Genomic DNA, 18,549 nt, shown 5'->3' with positions numbered 1-18,549 from the left:
ACACCCCTTCCCCCGACTTGCTCTCCTCAATGTTTCCTTTATCTAAGAGGACACCTAGCAGGACCCATTTTGTCTCACATGGTTGACAGTAACTTCCTTCAGAAAGATTCTCTCCCCTTGACTTTTGAAATGTCATGCCCTCTGGTATACTCCTGGCCTCTCAGAATTCTGCTTCTCATTCTTCTTTGCAACCTCCTTTTGCTGGCCGGTCCTTTGATACTGGTGTTCCTCAGGCTGGCCTAGGGCCATTGTGCCTCCCTGTTTGGCTGATACTCTCCCTCCATGTGCTGGCTTCCCTCCCATGAACTCCATCACCAGCTCTCACTTGCTGGCCTTTCTGATCTGTCTCCAGCTGTAGTCACTTCAGACTACTCAGCTGGCCAGCGTGGCCATCCACAGGCCCCTCTTTTCCCCAGGATTCATCAGATGTTTGTCCCCCATCCACCTGTCTCCCCAAGGCAGAATCTGAGAGGGGTAATGGGATCCTCTCTTCTTCACACCCACATCCATCTCATGACCAAGGCCTCTTGATTTTACTCCTAACCAGGTACAGGGTCCCCTCCTCCTATACATCCCCCAAAAGTCTGCTACAGCCTTCTCACTATGCACTGACTTTGCTCCTGTCCATCCTGACATGGCCCCAGGAGGAGGAACATTTGAGAGCAAGGATGGTTCTTGCTCCTTTTCATGTCTTGTGAACCTCCCCGAGCCTTGATTGCTTCATCTGTCTCATGAAGCCAAAAATGTTTACCTTGAAAGGCTGCAAGGGGGAATGAAATGATGAATGCGGAATACGGCTTGTAAATTCTGACGATAAGTGCTCTTGTGAGTAGTGAATGAACAATTTTCAGCACCAGAAACATTAGGAAGCAGTCGGGGGAGCTGTCCGTGGTGCTGAAAATTGGTACTCTGAGGTTTTCTCCTTTCCCTGGAATGTTTGGCTGGAAATGACAACATTGTGGATTTTAAATCTTCACTTGCTATCTAGATTTTTTTTTTAATTTTAAGGTCACGGTGACTTATGGCTCACCAGATGCAGTATAAGACTAAAACATAAGAGTTAAACATAAGATTGCAGGAGTTAAATTGCATAAACTTGCAATACCAGTTCTACTGCTAACTAGCTGTGTGGCCACAAACAAGTAATTTAGCTGTATGTTTTCTTTTCTGAAAAATGTGGAGATAATATGTTAATACTAACTAGCTCTTGAGTGGTTGGAAATTGAAATTAGGTGAAATCTGTAAGTGAAATCTTAGCACTGTGTTTGTGCTAAATCAGAGTTTCACTAACGTTAGTCGTTAGATTTTCTTTTTTTTTTTTTTTGTAGTAGCTTCACAGTTCACGGGCAGGAGGGTTTTATCACCTTCAGGACAATTACAGAGTTTTCTCCGGAGTCGAAGGAGAGGGGTTGTCCACTTCTGTGCTGGGAAATGTGGAGGAAGCAGGCAGTGGGCCCTCGTGTCTTTGGCAATTCAGACTTAACTGGAAGCCTCTGAGCACCTACTTCAGGAGCCTTCTTCCTTCCAAGAACACTGGGAGGTGATTAACGTTGGTCCCACTTTACAGACTAGGAAATTGAGAGTCAAAGAGCTGAAATGACTTGCTCCAGGGTAGCCAGGAGGAGAGCCGGGTTCACAGACTGGAGGGTGGGCAGGCACCCTTTGGGGAGGCCGGGAGAGGGAGAATGGAAGGCGACTCCCAGCACCGCCACTGCTGGTGTCCCCACCACTCGCGGGAGCGTGGGCAGCGGCGAGACAAAGGGCGGGGGCGGGGCTGAGTGGGGAGACAGAGAAGGCCGGAAGTGCAACCGAGGGGGAGGCGGGAAATTTCCTAGCAGAGGGAGCTTGGAGATCGCGACGACCTGGGTCTCCATATAGAAGCCGCATGTCCTCGGAGAAGTGGCCGCCCCTGTCTGAGAGACCGTTCCCTCCTCAGTGAGCCGAGGGAGTGTCCGCGGGGCTGTGTTGACAGATGCGACCGTGCGCCCCGCCCTCAGCAGGTGCGTAGCAAATGGACAGCCTCTCCGCCCCTCAGTCTCCGGATCTGTGAAATGGGAACCCGGACACGAAGAGCCGGGAAGCCCGGAGCCCCGGGACCGCGGTGAGGGGCGTCCCTCCTTTCCTCGCGCCCGATTGTCCGCGCCGGCACCGCCCCCTCCCGGGCTCCGAGTCTGCGAGTCGCCAGCGCGCATGCCCGGGGCGGGGCGCGGGGCGGGAGCGCAGAGCCGGCTCCGGGGACGGCGTTGCGGAGTCGGCGGGTCCGCCCGCCAGCCCGGCCAGAAGCAGCCGAGGCCGCTGGGGCGGCGGCGGCGGGAGCCAGAGCGCAGCGCGCCGAGGAGCCAGAGCAGCGGCACCGCCGGGTAAGCGCCGCGCCCTCAGCCGCTGTCGCCAGGCGGGTGGCATCGATCCCTGGGCGGGCTGGCTCGCCGCGGCTCTGCAGCCTCTGTCCAGGGTTCTCCGAGCCCCTCGGCAGCGGGGCTCCCGCACCGCGCGCAGCGAGCCCGCTGTGTGCGTGGCGCGCGCGGCCGGGGGCGGCGGGTGTCCGTTTCCAGGCTCCTCGCCGGGGCGGGGCGGGGCGGGGGCGGGTCCCGCAGCCCCGAGCAGAACCCCAGAGGGACCCTGCGGGCCAGGCAGTCCTGCCTGTAGGACTGGGGCACCGCGTCCGGCCTCGCCACGCCAGCTGCTTTGTTCCGCACGGCAGAGCGGGAGGGGGCGCTTCCCGCCACCGGGAGGAGGGGGGACCGCCCGCGTTGATTCATCTCTCTGGAGCGAGCTCGGCGCTCGAGTGGCTCCACTTACACCACTGAGCACACTCGCTGTTGCACACCCAGTGTGGCACACGCCAGGACGTGGTCACACACTGGCCGCCTTCATGCATGGGCCCATTATTCCGGGCCGAGGTCACAGGTCTACACACACACGCAATGGTCCGTGATCATTCCATGAGACTCAAACACGGCCACCTGTACACCCACCCAGTACACCGAGTGGGAGCCTTAGGTACACACCCAGGCACCGATGCACACTCACACCAGCCATCCTGGATCCCAGCACGCTGAACTCCACAATACTCTGGTCAAGCATACTGTCAGCCTCCCTGCTCCAGCCTGCTTGCGTCTGTCCACACCTGCTCACAGTGTCTCTTGTGTACCCCAACCCCTGGAGTAGGCTGTCACACTTGGGCACACACTGTCTATCACACACATGTTCTGTATTCTAGCTTACTCCTAAACTCACCCACACTAGCCCAAATTTGCACACTCCTGAAGGTCCATTCTTGCCCTTCTATGGATGGATGGATGGACAGATGGATGGGTGGCCAGGGGGCTGTTTCTGGAGAAGGTCTGACTATTACCCTTTGCTAAACTCCTTCTCCCCTTATAGTCCCAAGCGGGAGGCTGTGATGCACCGAGGGCACTAGAAGATGAAGGGACATGGGGCAGCAGACTGGGATTTTCAATCACACTTTCAGGCGTACATAATTGCCAAAGCCCCACAAGCTTTGGTGGATATTGTTACCATGGGAGGAGATGTTTGCAGGCGCCTGGCAGCTCTGACCCTGATTGGAGGTGTAGGTATGTCTCCGGACTGTGAAGAAATCCTAGAGGGAATGGAGTGGGTTAGCCACGTTTTTGAGCATTCACAGGGACTGCTCTACCTGTGAGCCCAGCACAAGCACCTGTGCACACACCCAGGCCAGCTCCCAGGACAGACTGGGAGACCATGTGGTCACATACGTGCACACCTACAGGGTTCCAGAGGCCCTCATGAGGTGCAAACACACAGGCCCTTCTGCACACACAGGTTGTACAGATGGTCATCAGACTTCTCTTACGCACACTCAAGAGTCCGTCCTGGTCCCAGGCTGGCCTCAGCTGGTGTGGCCCTCCACAAGCAGTGTGCTCATTCCTTTGCACACCAGGTGAGCCGGCCTGTACACCTACAAGTCATTTCAACCTTCTGCTCTAACTGGATCATACTCACCTGTTACGTCCAAGTGTCCAGCTCATGTGTTGGTAGCGTGTGCATGTTCCTACAGGTGGGTGGAGCATGCAGGGACATTCTTGCTTCCTCTGCTGCAAGCTTCCTAGTACTGTTGCCTGTGAGGTCCGTGGGATTCAGAATAACTTTGGCCTGACTCCAAAGAACAGAATGGGCTTTGAAAGCCAAGTATAGTGTCCAAGATCTTGGCTGATGTAACTGGGAAGAACCCAGGCTTTGGGCTCAGGCACAACTGGCTTTGAACCACAGCCTCCCCTCCTCCCAGCTGTGTGCCCTTGGTCAAGTCTCTTCTTCTGCCTTCAGTGTCCTCATCTGTGGACTAGGATGATAACACCCCTCTCATGAGATTGTTACGGGGTCTAGATGATAAAATGAGCCTGCGCTTGCTGGTCCTAGGGCTGATCACACAGTGGGCAAGTGATGGAGTTGAGTTCTAATGGGAGAAAGGAGGGAGAGGAAAAGAGGCCCCAGGCCTGGGCTGCCTCTTCAGTAGTGGCTGGAGAATATGGAGGCTTCCTCCAGAACCAGGAAGGACCCAGCAGAACTGTGAGCAGCAGATCCTCTGGGCAGATGGCCCCTTTCTACATACTGGAGAACTGAGGTCCAAAAAGTAGAAAGTCCCGAGCAAGTCAGTGACTGAGCTAGGACTTGACACACATTTTTCCACCTCCCAGGCCAGGCCCTCTGTCCCCACCTTAGACTTGGTTCCATCTCAGAAGCTGAGAGCTTCAAGGCCAGAAGTGAAAAGCTGTCTCTTCCAGGGAGCCTTGCAAAAGGGAACATGTTACCAGATTGGACATGCTACCTCCCAGAACTTCAGTGTCCTCCTGTGCAGAATTGAGTATAGGCTCTGCACACAGTGAACCTTTGACTTGGGCAAGGTCACATCTTTTAGCCTCTAGGTCAAGGGTCAAAACTTGGGTGGCCACAGGCCAGGAGACAGCAGACAGGAAGGGCTAGCCAGAAGAAAAATGTTAGCGCTAACGCAGTGACCGATGGCAAAGCCAGCCAGCGCCAGTGTGCAGGACACCATAGGGAGAGGTGGGGGTTGTGGCTAGTTAGGGAGTCCCTGCCCATGGAGGGAGGCAGCGCCTGTTGGGCTCCAGCTGACTGTTTCTATGCAGGAAGCATGCTCAGATTTTAGTTCTCCAGGAGACTTTGGAAATCCGATTCTCACATGAAATCTGAATTTTAAATGTTGATCACTTCTCTCCTGCATTTAAAATTGACTTTATTTATTTATTTTAGCATTCAAAGTCAAAGCAAGCATGTTCAAAGGCCTGATGTGGCTGATTTTTTGGCTCTGTTGCAGGGCCCTCCCCCACCCCCGCCCCCTCCTGGGAGCACAGCTGGGCTCTGACAGGCTGAGTAGATAAAAGCAGGCCTTGGGTGTACACAGCCTGGCCCTAAAGTGAGTCGAGCTGTACACACCCGTCATCTTCTTTAATTCTCACATCAGCCCTGCTGGAGTGGGGGGTGGGTTCTTCAGGGTCCCCAGTGAGGAGAAGGGCCTTGCTTGAAGTCCCAGAGCTGGTGAATGGTGAACCATCAGCCAGAACTTGGTGGTGGGACTGGCCTGTGGGGACGCAGAGCTGGGTAAATGGGGGCAGTGGGGAACCAGAGCACCCCTATTGTAGACTTTTCTGACTCCTTGCTGCACCCTGTGTAGCTGCTAAGCAGCTGTGTAATTCCTACTTTCCAGAGAAGGAGAGGGAGTCAGGCAAGGCAAGCACATCCGGGTTCTCTCTGGACCCAAGGCCTCTTCTCTTGCCCATCTGCCCAGATACTCTGGCTTGTAACGTCTTTTTCCACAGCCCTGAGGATCAGGTAGACCAGAAGTCACAAACAAGCCTCTGATCCAAAGCAACTTTGACTTCAGAGTCAAAGTTGAACTACAGAATCATTTTGGTTGGCCTTTGTGATATTTAAAAAATAAGCCAATATTTACAATATAGAAAAATGCGGCTTTGCATCTTTGCTCAATAAATTAGGAGACCAAGCCATGCAAAAGCCACATCCACTTCCCTGCTTGAACCACCTCAGGGGTTTTCCAGTAACCCTAGGGGGAGCCGCCACTCCGCCCCCCAAGCCCTCACTGATTGGCTGCCGCCGCCTCTGCCCCTCCTCCCTCTCCTGCTTCCAGCTCTTTTCTGGTCTTTCCTGGCTGGCTCAAAGTTAACCTCCTCGGAGGGGCCTTTCTTGACTATGTGTCCAAACCAGCTGCCCACTCCTTTGTCTTCGCGGCATCTAGTATTTGAAATGACGTCATTTATTTGCTCCTAGGTTGTTAGCTGTCCCCAGCCTCTCTGCACCTGTAAGTCAGGGACCATGCATTCCTTACTCACTACTCTTCCCCAACAGCAAGAGCAATGCCTAGGGCATCCATTGCCTAGAAGCCTAGTAAAGGTCCAGTTAACGGATGGATTCCTGTTTGACGGTAACTGACAGGAATTGGGTCCAGTTGCCAGTGCCCTCCAGTTTGCCAGAGTCCCCACTACTCTCCTCTCCCTCACTCTAAGGATGTCAGTCGTCTTTAATCATCTACCTTGCTCTATTGCTTTCCTTATGGGAGGAAAAGTTAGGGTTTTGTTTGTTTGTTTTGGCAGTACTGGGGTTTGAACTCAGGGCTTTATGATTGCTAGGCAGGGGCTCTACTGCTTGGGCCACTCCACCAGCCCTTTTTTATGATAGTTTTTCCAAGATAGAGTCTTTCCAACTATTTGTCCGGGGCTGACTTAGAACTACAGTCTTCCTAATCTCTGCCTCCTGAGTAGATAGGACTACAGGCGTGAGCTACCAGTGCCCAGCAGGAAAAGATTTTCTTTCTGACCATATCCTTATCAAAAGGCCAGAAATACAGACCCCGTCGGATGCCTAGTCTGACGTCTGCAGACTGGTGGCCACCCAACTCCTCACAGTTATGCTGATGAAAACCAGATCCAAAGAAGTCCAGCCAGACCTCTCCTCTGCTTCAGGCCTGTCTCCCACCTGACTCCTGCATGCTCCCCATAAGTCTTACAGTCACATGGTTCAACTCCCCAAACTCCAGTACGCCAAAGTCCTCTGCGAAACTGTCCCTCCTCCCGTGTTCCCATTCTACTATGACTTCAGTCCCCCAAGTCTCTAGCTCAGAGCCCAGAGGATGCAGTATCACCTGAGTTCCTGTCAGGAGCCTGAGGGGATTCGGGAGCCAGAGGTGGAACTGGGTACATGCAGAGCAGCACGAGCGTGGTTAGGGGAAGAACAAGGGTCCGTGGGAATCCAGAGGGCACCAATAGACAAAGAAGTCTCACTAGAGGAGGAAGCATTGAAGCTGAGACCTGAGGTTTGATAAGAGCCAGGCAAGGAGGGAGAGGAAGATTCCCCCAGCAGAATGTGTGAAAAGGCTAAGATGTGTGAGCCAAAGAGGTTGAACTTGGGTGCCGTGTGCTGCGTGTGTGTGTGTGTGTGTGTGTGTGTGTGTGTGTGTGTGTATGTACATTTTAGGGGGTGGTAGGTGGTAATGAAGGATAAATACCAGCAAGTATTGTTGGGTATGGTAGTATATATCTGTAATCCCAGCTACTAAGGCAGCAGAGATAGTAGGCTCCTGGTCCAAGGCCAGTCCAGGCAAAAGCAAGAGATCCTATCTGAAAAATAAACTATAGAGTGCCTGCCTAGCAAGCATGAGGCCCTGAGTTCAAATCCCACCCCCCCACACAGAATGCAGAAAGGAATGGGGATGTGACTTGAGTGGTAGAGGCCCTGAATTCAAACCCCAGTTCAAATTCCCTCCCCAAATATCCCAGCAGATAGGTAGGTATATAGGGACTTAGAAACACACTGAAGAGACGGCTTGCCTCGGAAGGTAGTAGGAAGTTCTTAGCTTCTTCCTCTCCCCCATTTTTTAAAAGGCACAGTCATGCACACATAATGACGTTTTGGTCAATGTCAGACTGCCTATAGGTGGTCGCATAAGATTACGATGGAGCTGAAAACTTCCTACCATCTGGTGACACTGTAGCCATCGCAAGGCCTCAGCCCAGTGCATGCTCACTTGTACACGGTGGCACTAGTGGAAACAAACCCACTGAGTGTGTTGCCAGTCCTAGAAAAGTACAGCACATTCAATTGCACACAGTACATGACTAGATTTTGGTAAGAAGCAACTATGTTACTGGTTTATGTATTCGCCACAGGACACTTTTAGTGTTATTTTAGAGTGGACTGGCACTTATTTAAAAAGTTCACTGTGAACCACGTTCAGCATCTCCTGTTTACTGTGCTGTCCCTGACTGCATCAAGAGGCTGCCCATCCCACCTAGGTCAGAGATGTTCCTACTGACAAAAGCGTCAGCAGTCCATTCTCAGCACACATCCCTCTTATTAACCCAAGTCAGCATGGACAAAGAAGCCTGTCCTGCCCTCAGATCCCCAGTCTCACTTTTTTTTTTTTTTGATACTAGGGTTTGAACTCAGGGCCTCATGCTTGCTAGGCAGATAGTCTACCACTTGAACCAACCTCCAGCCCTTTTTACTTTAGTTATTTTTCACATAGGGTCTCCTGTTTTCTGCCTAGGGTCCCAAACTGAAGTCCTCCTACCTATGCCTCCACAGTAGCTGGCATTACAGGCATGAGCCACCTCACCCATTCCCAAGTCTTACTTTTTTTATTAGCATACATTAATAGTACAAAAATCTTGCTTTTGAGAGGCAGTCACCACGGAGTTTCTTGGGATTCCATCCAGGAATTTTCTCCCTATAAATAAACCCATAAATGTGTGTGTGATCTTTTCCTTAGGTACATGTAGGGTATTAGCTGCTCTGCTGCCTCTAGGTGTCTTTTTCCATGAAGTTTATCTAAGACATCTTTCCTCATCACTGTACATTCTGGTAGCTGTGAGGCGGTCCGTGTGGGTGTCTTGCATATCATGGACCTGGCTTCCTGGTTTTCTTCTGATCACCAGCCATGCTATCCTCCACCTTGATGCACCATTAGTCTGGCTCAAATGCTGTATGCATGTCAACTTAGATAGAAATTGACAAATGTCCTTCCAAAAAGATTATACCAATTTCATTTCCCAACGAGAACAAGGAGAGTTTGGGGCTAGTAGTAACATGGTTGGGTCTACATTTTAGAGAGATCATTTATTCATTCACATAACTAATATTTGACAGGGATTCATTTACTCTGTGCATGCTGGTCATTGTTTTAGATTATGCGATTTATCACCGAGCACAAAAAAAACCCCACCCTCCTAAAGTTGCCATTTGTGTGTGTGTGTGTGTGTGTGTGTGTGTGTGTCTGTCTGTCTGTCTGTCTGTCTGTCTGTTTTGAGACAGGGTCTTTTGATGTACCCTAGGCTGACCTCAAGCTCCTCCTCTACCTCCCAAGTGCTGAAATTACAGGTGTGCACCACCATGCTCAGCCTTGGTTTTAATCTCTCTGGCAACTGTCTGGAGGATAACTGGATGGGGTGAGGGAAAAAGCAAGGCTAATCCAGGTGAGAGATGTGGGGGGTTAGCCCAGGGTAGTGGTCAGATTCTGAATGTATTTGGAAGGTAGATTCATTACACTTCGGTGATGGGGGCCATGGAGTCAAAAGTCAAGTTTTCTGTGGAAACTCTGGTGTGAGCATGAGGACACTGGTTTGGGGGAAATCAGGAGCTCTGCTCACTCTTGCTGCTGAGTGTGTAATGGAAGAGTTGCTCAGAGGTCCAGCTGCCTACTGGACCCTCTTCCAGAAGCTCCCCAGGCACCACAAATATGGCTCATTCAGAAGAGAACTCCCCCTTTCCAAGCTTTCCCACCCAGCGCAGCAACCCCCACCCTAGCCAGCACCCAGCAGGCCGCCCTCACCATCACCCACGACAGTCAGTTGCTTCCTATCAGTTTTGTGTCACCTTTCATCCCCAGGACCTTGGCTGTGCCCCCTCTCACCAAGACTGTTGTTCGTGATCACAGCCTGTTGCAGAGAAGGGGCTTTGTGAATGGATGAAGGATCGCTTGGAATGACAGTTTGCGTGAATGGCTGCGCCTCCTTGAAGGGCCTAGCCAGCCCCAGAGCCATCTCTGAAAACACATATGTGGTGACTATGTCCTTGCCTTGACAGTTCCCTGGGGCCTACACAGACATAAACTGGTGGCCTACAGACATGTTTTCTTTGGCCCACATAATGTTTGGGGTTTTTATTTAAATCTTGAATTAATTAGCATATTTTAAATTAAAGTCTGGATCTCCCACTTCTCCTAAGAAACTAGAAGAGTGGGAACTACCAGGTTTCATTTCTCCAGGGCAGCCCTTGCCTGGTGGAGTAGTGGCTCCCTCTAGACAGGGCACTCACTGTCAAAGCCCCCACCACTCCCTCTGTGATCTACCATCCTGCTTCTCTAACTTAACTAACCTGCCTGCCATGAGATTTGCAGCCCCTGCTGAAATGACAAACACATAATTTCTGGGTAGCAAGATGCATGAGTAGGACTGGCAAAGATGGGGCGACCATAGGTGAAGGTCAGGCTGTGGTCAAGTTGTGACAAGCCTTGAATGTCTTTTTTTTTTTGGTGATACTGGGGTTTGAACTCAGGGCTTCATGCTTGCAAGGTAAGCGCTCTTCTACTTGAGCCACTCTGTCAGCCCTTGAATGTCATTTTAAGAAATGCTCTCCAAGCCAGACACTTGTGGCTCATGCCTGTAATCCTAGCTACTCGGGAGGCAGAGATCAGGTGGAATGTGGTTCAAGGTCAGCCCGGGCAAATTGTTCACAAGACCCTATCTTGAAAATATCCAACACAAAAACAGGGCTGGAGGAGTGGCTCAAGTGGTAGGGCACTAGCAAACATGAAGGTCTTGAATTAAACCCCAGTACTGCCAAAAGCAAAACAGGAAGGAAGGAAGGAAGGAAGGGCCCTCTATAGACAGTCATTGGTGCAGGGAAGCAGGACAGTGATATGGTTGGATTTGTGTTTTTAGCCTAGGCCCTCTGGACAAGAGGAGACCAGATAGGGACAGAGAACCCAGTGAGGAGCCTGGGCTGCGAGGAAGAAGAGGAGGCCAGGATGGAGGCTGCTCCCGCATGCTTCTCTCCTAAGTTTGAATCTACTGTCTCTCTGTTTCAGAGCCACACAGCCGCCTTGGGTTCAAGCGTGGCCATGAGGGTTGACAAATACTGCTGAAGACCTAGCCTGGATCCACCTGCTCCAGAAGGACTCCAGCCCCTCAGGACCCCTCTGCTGCCCACAGGATGGGAGCCTGGGCACTAGGGGCCCGGCCATGAGGGACTGCTGCCCCTTCCAGCAAAAGGCCAGCCCTGCCCCACCCAAGCACAACCTTGACCAAAGCCCAGCCATGGACACTAGACACAGCGGTCCCAGTGGGTCTGGGGAAGGGGCCTCCTGTTCTGAGGGCCCTGCTGGAAGCATGGCCTGCTCCTCTCCCACTTGCACCCCTCCCCTAGGGACAGCCACCAAGGAGACACATGGAACCTCGATCTCAGGGACCCCAGAATCCACCTTGTCTGGGAAATCAGAGCCTGTGTCCTCAGTGAAAATTGCTCCCACATCCTTACAGAACAGAAACCCCACACACTTGAAGATGGATTCCATGCCCTCCATGCAGGCAGGTTCCATAGGAAAGGAAGAGGCTGGATCCTTGATGAAAGCAGGTCCCCTGTTGACAGAAAAGACGGAGCCCACGACTTCCAGCCAAGGGGATCCTGGGGCTTCTGGAAGGATGAGTCCCATGATTCCAAGAAAGGAAGAGCCTAGATCCTTGGGAAAAGCAGACCTGGTGTGCACCAGCAAGGTGGACCCAGTGTCCCCAAGGAACGAGGGCCCTGGGTCTTTGGGAAAGGTGGATCCTGTGTCCTCGGGCAAAGTGGATGTGTCCTCCGAGAAAGTGGGCTCTGCATCCACAGTAAAGGCAGAGTTCGTGTCCTCAGGAGAGAAAGAGCCTGGGCCCCGAAGAAAGGTGGACCCTGTGTCCTTGAAAGACTCAGATTCTGCATCCACAGACAAGACAGATCCGGGGCTCTTAGGGAAACTGTCTCCAGGGTTGTCAGGCAAGATGAAGCCTGCACCCTCTGGAACAGGGCCTTCTGGGCCCTCTGAAAGGGTAGACCCTACATGCGTGAGGTCGGCAGATCCTGTATCTAGGGGAAATGCAGAAATTGTGTCTTCTGCAACAGAAGACCCTCTGTTCCTGGGAAAGGTGGGCCCTGCCTCCTCAGGAGAGGGGGGTACCGTGTCCATGAGAATAACAGGAATGGTATCTGCTACACAGGTGGATGGCGGATCGGGAAAAACAGAGTCCATATCTGTGAAAAGTGAAGGTCCTGCGCCTACTAGCAAGGTGGACACTGTTTCCTTGGGAAAGGTGGATCCTGTGTCTTCAGGAGAGCCAGGGCCAGTGTCTCCTGGGTGGGCAGAACAAGTATTCATGGGAACGACAGAAACGGAGTCCTCAGGAAAAGAGGACTCAGTATTCCCTAGAAGGGCGGACCCCGCAACCACCTCAGCAAGCATGAAAGCGTCACCCTCTGGAAAAGTGGATCTTGAGACATCAGGAAAGGCAGACCCTGTATCCTCAGGCCCAGTGGGTCGCTGGTCCCTGGGGACAGGGGGTGCCCAATCTGCAGAAGCTAAGGCAGTGACTGGGGGAAAAAGAGAGCCGCAGTCCTTGGAGAAGGCGGATTCCCTCGCCTCAGATAAGGTGGACCCCATGAGCAGGGGAAAGACAGAAACTGCCCCCTCCGAAGAGGGGGACTCCATGTCTTTAGGAAAGGTGACCCCCGCAGCTTCAGGAAAAACAGTCCTGGTGCCCCTGGGGAAGGTGGATCCTGTGGCCTCGGCAGAAGCCATCCCAAAGGCAAAGGTGGACCCTCTGCCTCCAGAGAAAGGGAAACCTGTGAACACAAAGGTGGCAGGCAGGTCGTTAGGGAAAGAGGAGCGGAGGTCTGAGAACCAGGCAGAAACACAGCTCCCTGGGCAGGAGGTTACTGTATCCTCAGGTCGAGCAGGAGCGCTGTCTTTGCAGAAGGAGCAGCCACGGGCTTCTGAGAAGGTGGATCCCGCATCCTCAGGCAAAGCTGGCTTCACCGCGTGTGGGAAGGTGGAGCCTGGGTCCCTGGGGAAGGCCGACTCTGCATCTCCAAGGAAAGCAGAGTCCCGGTCCCCGGGAAAGGCGGCCCCCCTGACTCCGGAGAAGGCCATGCCCTCCTCTTTCAGGCAATCAGATGGCAAACCCTGCGGCTCAGCCCTGTCTCCCGGCGCTGCGGGGAGCAGCGGAGGTCATGCGGAGCCAGAGCCCGCCCCCAGCCCCGAGGCCTCCAGCCTCGGCCAGAAAGACCTGGCTGCCACTGTGGCCGAGAGAAGCCCCCGCCAGGAGGCCGCCGCGTCCCCACCGGGGCCACGGACTCGCGACAACTTCACCAAGGCGCCATCGTGGGATGCAAGCGGTCCCCTGCCGCCGCCGCCGCGCGAGGACGCGGGCACGCAGGCGGGCGCACGGGCCTGCGTCTCGGTGGCCGTGAGCCCCATGTCTCCGCAGGACGGCGCAGGCGGCCCGGCCTTCAGCTTCCAGGCCGCCCCGCGCGCTCCCAGCCCGGCACCGAGACCGCCCTCACGCCGGGACGCGGGCCTGCAGGTGTCGCTGGGCGCCGCCGAGACACGCACGGTGGCCACCGGTCCCATGACGCCACAGGCCGCCGTGCCACCCGCTGCGCCACCTGCTTTCCCCGAAGTGCGGGTGCGACCCGGTTCGGCGCTGGCGGCCGCCCTGGCGCCCCAGGAGGCAGCCGAGCCGGTGCGCGACGTAAAATGGGACGAGAAGGGCATGACGTGGGAGGTGTACGGTGCCGCCATGGAGGTGGAGGTACTGGGCATGGCCATCCAGAAGCATCTGGAGCGACAGATCGAGGAGCATGGGCGCCAAGGGGCGCCCGCACCGCCGCCCGCCGCCCGCTCGGGACCGGGTCGTGCGGGGTCGGTGCGCGCCGCGCCCCCAGATGGCGCAGCCAAGCGCCCGCCCGGCCTCTTCCGCGCGCTGCTGCAGAGCGTGCGCCGGCCGAGGTGCTGCTCGCGGGCGGGACCCTCAGCCGAATGATCTGCCCCATTTTCTACGCCCGGGTTTCCAACCTTCTCAGGCTCCTTTGGTCCCAGACCCTCTAGAAGGGGTCCTCCTCGGCGTGTGACAGACCCCGATGGGTGGGCTTCTTATCTCCTTTCCAGTCCTTCCCCTCCCAAACACACATATAACGACTTGTACCCAGTCCTGTCGCGGCCACGAGCCCTCGAACCCCAGTCCTGACGCCCACGCGTGCCCTCACAGCCCTCAGCCCCACTCCCTTGATCACACTGGGCGAGGGTGATCACCTGTTCGGCACCCCACCCCACCTCCGCCTCCACCCCCCAGAGCTGAGGCAGGCTCCTGAGATGGCCAGACTGGTGCGTTGAGGCTCCAATGGTGCCAGACACCCCCCACCCCAAAGACTGCATGCAAATCTCTAAGTGGTACTCTGCGTGTGCGAGGCTTGGTGCGCAAGACCCCCATGTGTTGGGCCCTGAATGGAGGCTCTGGGCAACTGAGTCTGACAGTGAGTGTGTGAATGGTCTCAACTACCCCAACCCCCTTCCCACCCCACCCCCACCCCCGGGCAGAGGCATCTCTTGCATGCTCTTGGTGGTCCTACCCCAACTTCTGCCTACTACCTGCCCAGTCCCCCAGCCCTCTCTCTTTTCCCACAGGGTCCCTGGCTCACAATTCTCACAGAGGCCAAAAGTTCAGAAGCGCCCTGGGCCTCAGCTGAGAGAGACAGTCACACAAGGTCAGAGGGTCTCAGACAGGACTGCAGGTTACAGTCAGGTCATGGAAGGTCTTGAGCCACTGGCAGACTGGTTGACAACTGGTCTTGGGTAAGGGGGACAGATGGAGAGTTCATTCTACAACCACAGTTGTCTCATAAAGGACCCCCTCTTCAGTCCCTGGTTCCCCACCCCCCACCCAGTGCTGTTAGTCCCCATGAGTCCCTTGTAACCAACCACTGGGTGCCCTTGTACCATCCCTCCAGCCTCTGTTTTTGGCTACAAACTGTCACAGTATACATTGGTAATAAAATATTTCCCCAACCCTTGTCTGTTGCCATTGACGGAAAGCAAGAGGGAAAGTGACATTATCTATTATTACATCTGGGGAGGGGAGGGAGAGATACAGCCAGGGTGTGGGGTGCCTCTTCCCAGGCGGGTCAGGAGAGTGGGGACCTCTGTCACAGGTCCGTGGTGTCCAGGCCGGCATTGGTGAACACCTGCTGCTGTCGTCCACTCATGGCCGCCTGCCTTTCTGACAGCACCGCGCTCAGGGGTTCTGAATGCGGCTCTGGTGGACTGTGCTCCAGCTTCTTCTAGGGGGGAGAGGAAGGAAGGTATGATGAGGGGTGATGTCCCCAGGCCCATCACCAGATGGCTCCTTGGCTGGGGTCTTGTCCTAGGCTCCTCTTGGGGCTTAGTCTTTTAGCTGTGTCCCAGAGATGGCCACAACTCAGGTGAAAGGGTGGGACTAGAGGGTCTTTGCTCTACCCACAAACAGAGCAACAATCTGGCATTCCGCCCTGTCCTGGATAATGGCCAGCCCTGCCTCCTGTTCCAAGGAGCCAGTCCATCACAGGTCCTGCCACCTGCACCCCACAGCAGGCACCACGTTGCGCAAGGTCCACCCATTTCCTGTAATACCCTTAGAAATCCCCCGAGGGAAGGGTCTTCTCCTCTATTTTAACGATGTGGAAACTGAGGCTCAAATGACTCCTGGATAGGAGGGGCAGAGCAGGGTTTGGACCACCAATCCTGTGGATATAAAGCTGTCTATGGCATAGCACTGCCCCTGGTTGGATTTGGCATCTTCTGCCACCTCAGAGGGACCTGTCACCCCAGGATCCCACCTGCAGACACTCATACTGTCTCTCCTGCCTGCCCTCTCACCCCTCCCCATGCACCAGCCACACGCTCACACCCCCCTCCTCGCACACACCGCCCTGTGGGAGGACCAGGCCGCCTGGCTTAGTTACTCTGCTGCTGAGACACTCACAGGACCAGAGCCCTGAGCACCCCCGGCCTCCCCAGGACACTCCAGAGTTTATTTTTCCAGACTGGGGTTCTTCCGGCCCCAGGTGAACAGTGGAACATCTGAGGGGGCCCAAGAGCTAAACATTCTGCCCGTGTTCCATGGAGCCCTGACACAGACCCTGAGCACAGAGCAGTTGGCACAGTGCCACCCAAGATAATGTGACCTGGTCCCTGAGCCCTGAGAACTGACTTCTGGTCTGTTCCTGCCCTGCATGTCTGACCTTGAACAAGTCAGCACCCCTCTTTGGACAGATGACTTGCTTGGAAATGTAGGATTGAATGCTCTCTCCGGGTGCTCACAGAGCCCATGGGAAGATCCCAACATGCAGGGATTGGTGGGCTCTACCTGAGTCCCCCACCCAGCCAAGGGAGAGGAGGAGCTCCCAAGAAGACTGCATGGTCTCCAGGTCCCCCAAAGCCCAACCATGCTTCAGGAGATGGATAAAGCCCAGGCAGCCTCTCCCCGCTCCAGACTCCTCTCAGAACTCCCGCCCCTCCCCAGTGCACAGGCCCAGCCCCACCTCAGGGCCCCTGACTCTGCTCTTCTCTGGCCTCCTCCAGGGTCGCAGACTGATAGGCAAGACCATTCTCTTCTTCTTTTTTTTTTGGTACTGGGGTTTGAACTCAGGGCCTACACATTAAGCCACTCCACCAGCCCTTTTTTGTAATGAGTTTTTTCAAGATAGGATCTTGAGAGCTATTTGCCTGGGGCTGGCTTTGAATCTCCATCTTCCTGATCTCTGCCTCCTGAGTAGCTAGGAAGACCATTCTCTTCTGTCTCAGTTCCTTCACTAGAGTTCTTGCCTCAAACCATCTGTAAACTGAGATGAGCCACACCCAAGAGGCTGCCTGGACTGCCACCCATGACCCCCCTCCCTAGAGGTCTCCATGCAGATTCTCTGTCCTGGATACAGCGTGTGCAACATTCTGGTATGGTAAAGACCAAGAGGCTATGGCTGGCCAGGTCTTTCCAAGCAAGGAGTCCTTGCGGGAAAATGTGGACTGATGCTTGAGGACAGGCCGGGAGCCCCTTAGGGACAGGACCAGACGAGCTCAGGACCCAAAATGGACTGGATAGGGGTGAAAGAGTGAATACCTCACCTCCCCACAGATGCTCTGACTGTGGTAGCCAAATGGACCTCTCAGAGAACTTCTACTCCAGCTTGAGGACTGGGAGAAGTTCCTTCTGCTTCTAGGGCCTCTTCCCCAGCCTACTGACTATGTCTAGGGGATCCCAGTACTGCCTGGACATTAGAAAACCAGGTGTGGTGGTGCATGCCTGTAATCTCAGCACTGGGGAAGTGGAGGCAGGAGGATGATAAATTGAGACCAACCTGAGCTGCATAGCAAGAACTTGATATAGAACAAAACAAAGTGACAAAAAAACAAGCAGAATACCTTGTGGGAGAATCAGGATCTCTGGGTTGAAGTGCATATTGGTATTGTATTCATTCACTTACTTGTTTTTATTTTATTCTTTGGTGGTACTGGGGCTTGAACCCAGCCTTATGCTTGCCAAGCAAGCACTCTGTCACCTGAGCCACAACCTCAGCCCTTTTTGCTTTAGCTCTTTTTTGAATAGTGTTTCTTATTTATGCCCAAGGCTGGCCTGGACCTCTGTCCCCCTATCTATGATTCCCTTGGGTCTGGGATGACAGGTGCACCACCATGCCCAGCTTTTTATTGGTTGATATGGGTTCTCATGAATTTTTTGCTGGGGCTGACCTCAAGCTGCCATTCTTCTGATCTCTGCTTCCTTTTTTTTTTTTTTTTGGTAGGACTGAAGTTTGAGCTCAGGGCTTCATGTTTCACAAAGCAAGTGCTCTACCGCTTGAGCCATATCTCCAACCCCTGATCTCTGCTTCCTCAGTAGCTAGAATTACAGGGATGAGCCACCACGCCCATTTTATGTATTTTTTATTTTTTGTAGTACTGAAGATTGAACTCAAGGCCTCATGCTTGCATTCTACCACCTGAGCCACTCCCCAGTCCTTTTGTTTTTAGTATATTTTCTAGATGGGGTTTTTCCCATAACTTTCCTTCTACCTCACCTCTGGAGTAGCTGTGATGACAGACAGGCACCACCATACCTGGTCCTGCACATTGCACATTGTTGGGTTTTTTTGTGGAGTTCCCCCAGGTAATTTAAGCATCAGGTCAGGCTGTGACCACTTGATCTTGTCTATCCAACTCCCTCCTTTGCCAGACTCCATCCATTCACCTCTATAGAGGCTAGAGAGGCACAGAACCAGACTTCCAAGCCTTTGCTTTGTGCTGGGTGTTTTTTATGCTGTTCTTATTCAATTCTCACGACAGCCCTGCAGGGCTGATATTCCAATCCCCATTTATAGATGAGAAAACTGAGGACTCAGGGTGGCATGATAAATGGAGGAGAAGCAGGGATTGGGAAGCCACGGGGGCTTCCTGGGGTCTAGTGCAGGGAAGTGAGGTTGTAC

At 53.9% G+C, this 18,549-nt stretch overlaps 2 protein-coding genes across 5 annotated transcripts in view; one reads left to right on the top strand and one right to left on the bottom strand.

Annotated features, from left to right (window-relative positions):
• Window positions 1–1,837: 1,837 nt before the first annotated feature.
• Gprin1 (G protein regulated inducer of neurite outgrowth 1) lies at window positions 1,838–15,098 on the top strand. Of its 2 annotated transcripts, none has more exons than XM_074058714.1 (2): window positions 1,838–2,000; window positions 11,099–15,098. In XM_074058714.1, exon 2 carries the CDS (start codon window positions 11,253–11,255, stop codon window positions 14,079–14,081), a length of 2,829 nt encoding a protein of 942 aa, XP_073914815.1. In that variant the 5' UTR covers window positions 1,838–2,000; window positions 11,099–11,252; the 3' UTR covers window positions 14,082–15,098. The 2 variants fall into 2 exon arrangements, with proteins under 2 accessions (XP_073914815.1, XP_020018295.2); XM_020162706.2 differs by lacking the exon at window positions 1,838–2,000 and adding an exon at window positions 2,233–2,360.
• A 39-nt stretch (window positions 15,099–15,137) lies between these two features.
• Window positions 15,138–18,549, bottom strand: part of Cdhr2 (cadherin related family member 2) — a 38,363-nt gene continuing 34,951 nt past the window's right edge. For 2 of the 3 annotated variants that reach the window (XM_020162707.2, XM_074058712.1), the window contains one exon: window positions 15,138–15,375. In XM_020162707.2, the coding sequence (XP_020018296.2) occupies window positions 15,241–15,375 (135 nt within the window). In that variant the 3' untranslated portion in view covers window positions 15,138–15,240. The remainder of the gene's footprint in view (window positions 15,376–18,549) is intronic. The other variant, XM_074058713.1, reaches the window with a different exon arrangement.

This window comes from Castor canadensis, chromosome 16 (assembly GCF_047511655.1).
Source record: "Castor canadensis chromosome 16, mCasCan1.hap1v2, whole genome shotgun sequence".
NCBI lineage: Eukaryota > Metazoa > Chordata > Mammalia > Rodentia > Castoridae > Castor > Castor canadensis.
Note: the sequence above shows the minus strand (reverse complement) of the source record. Positions and strands in the feature narration are given on the sequence as shown.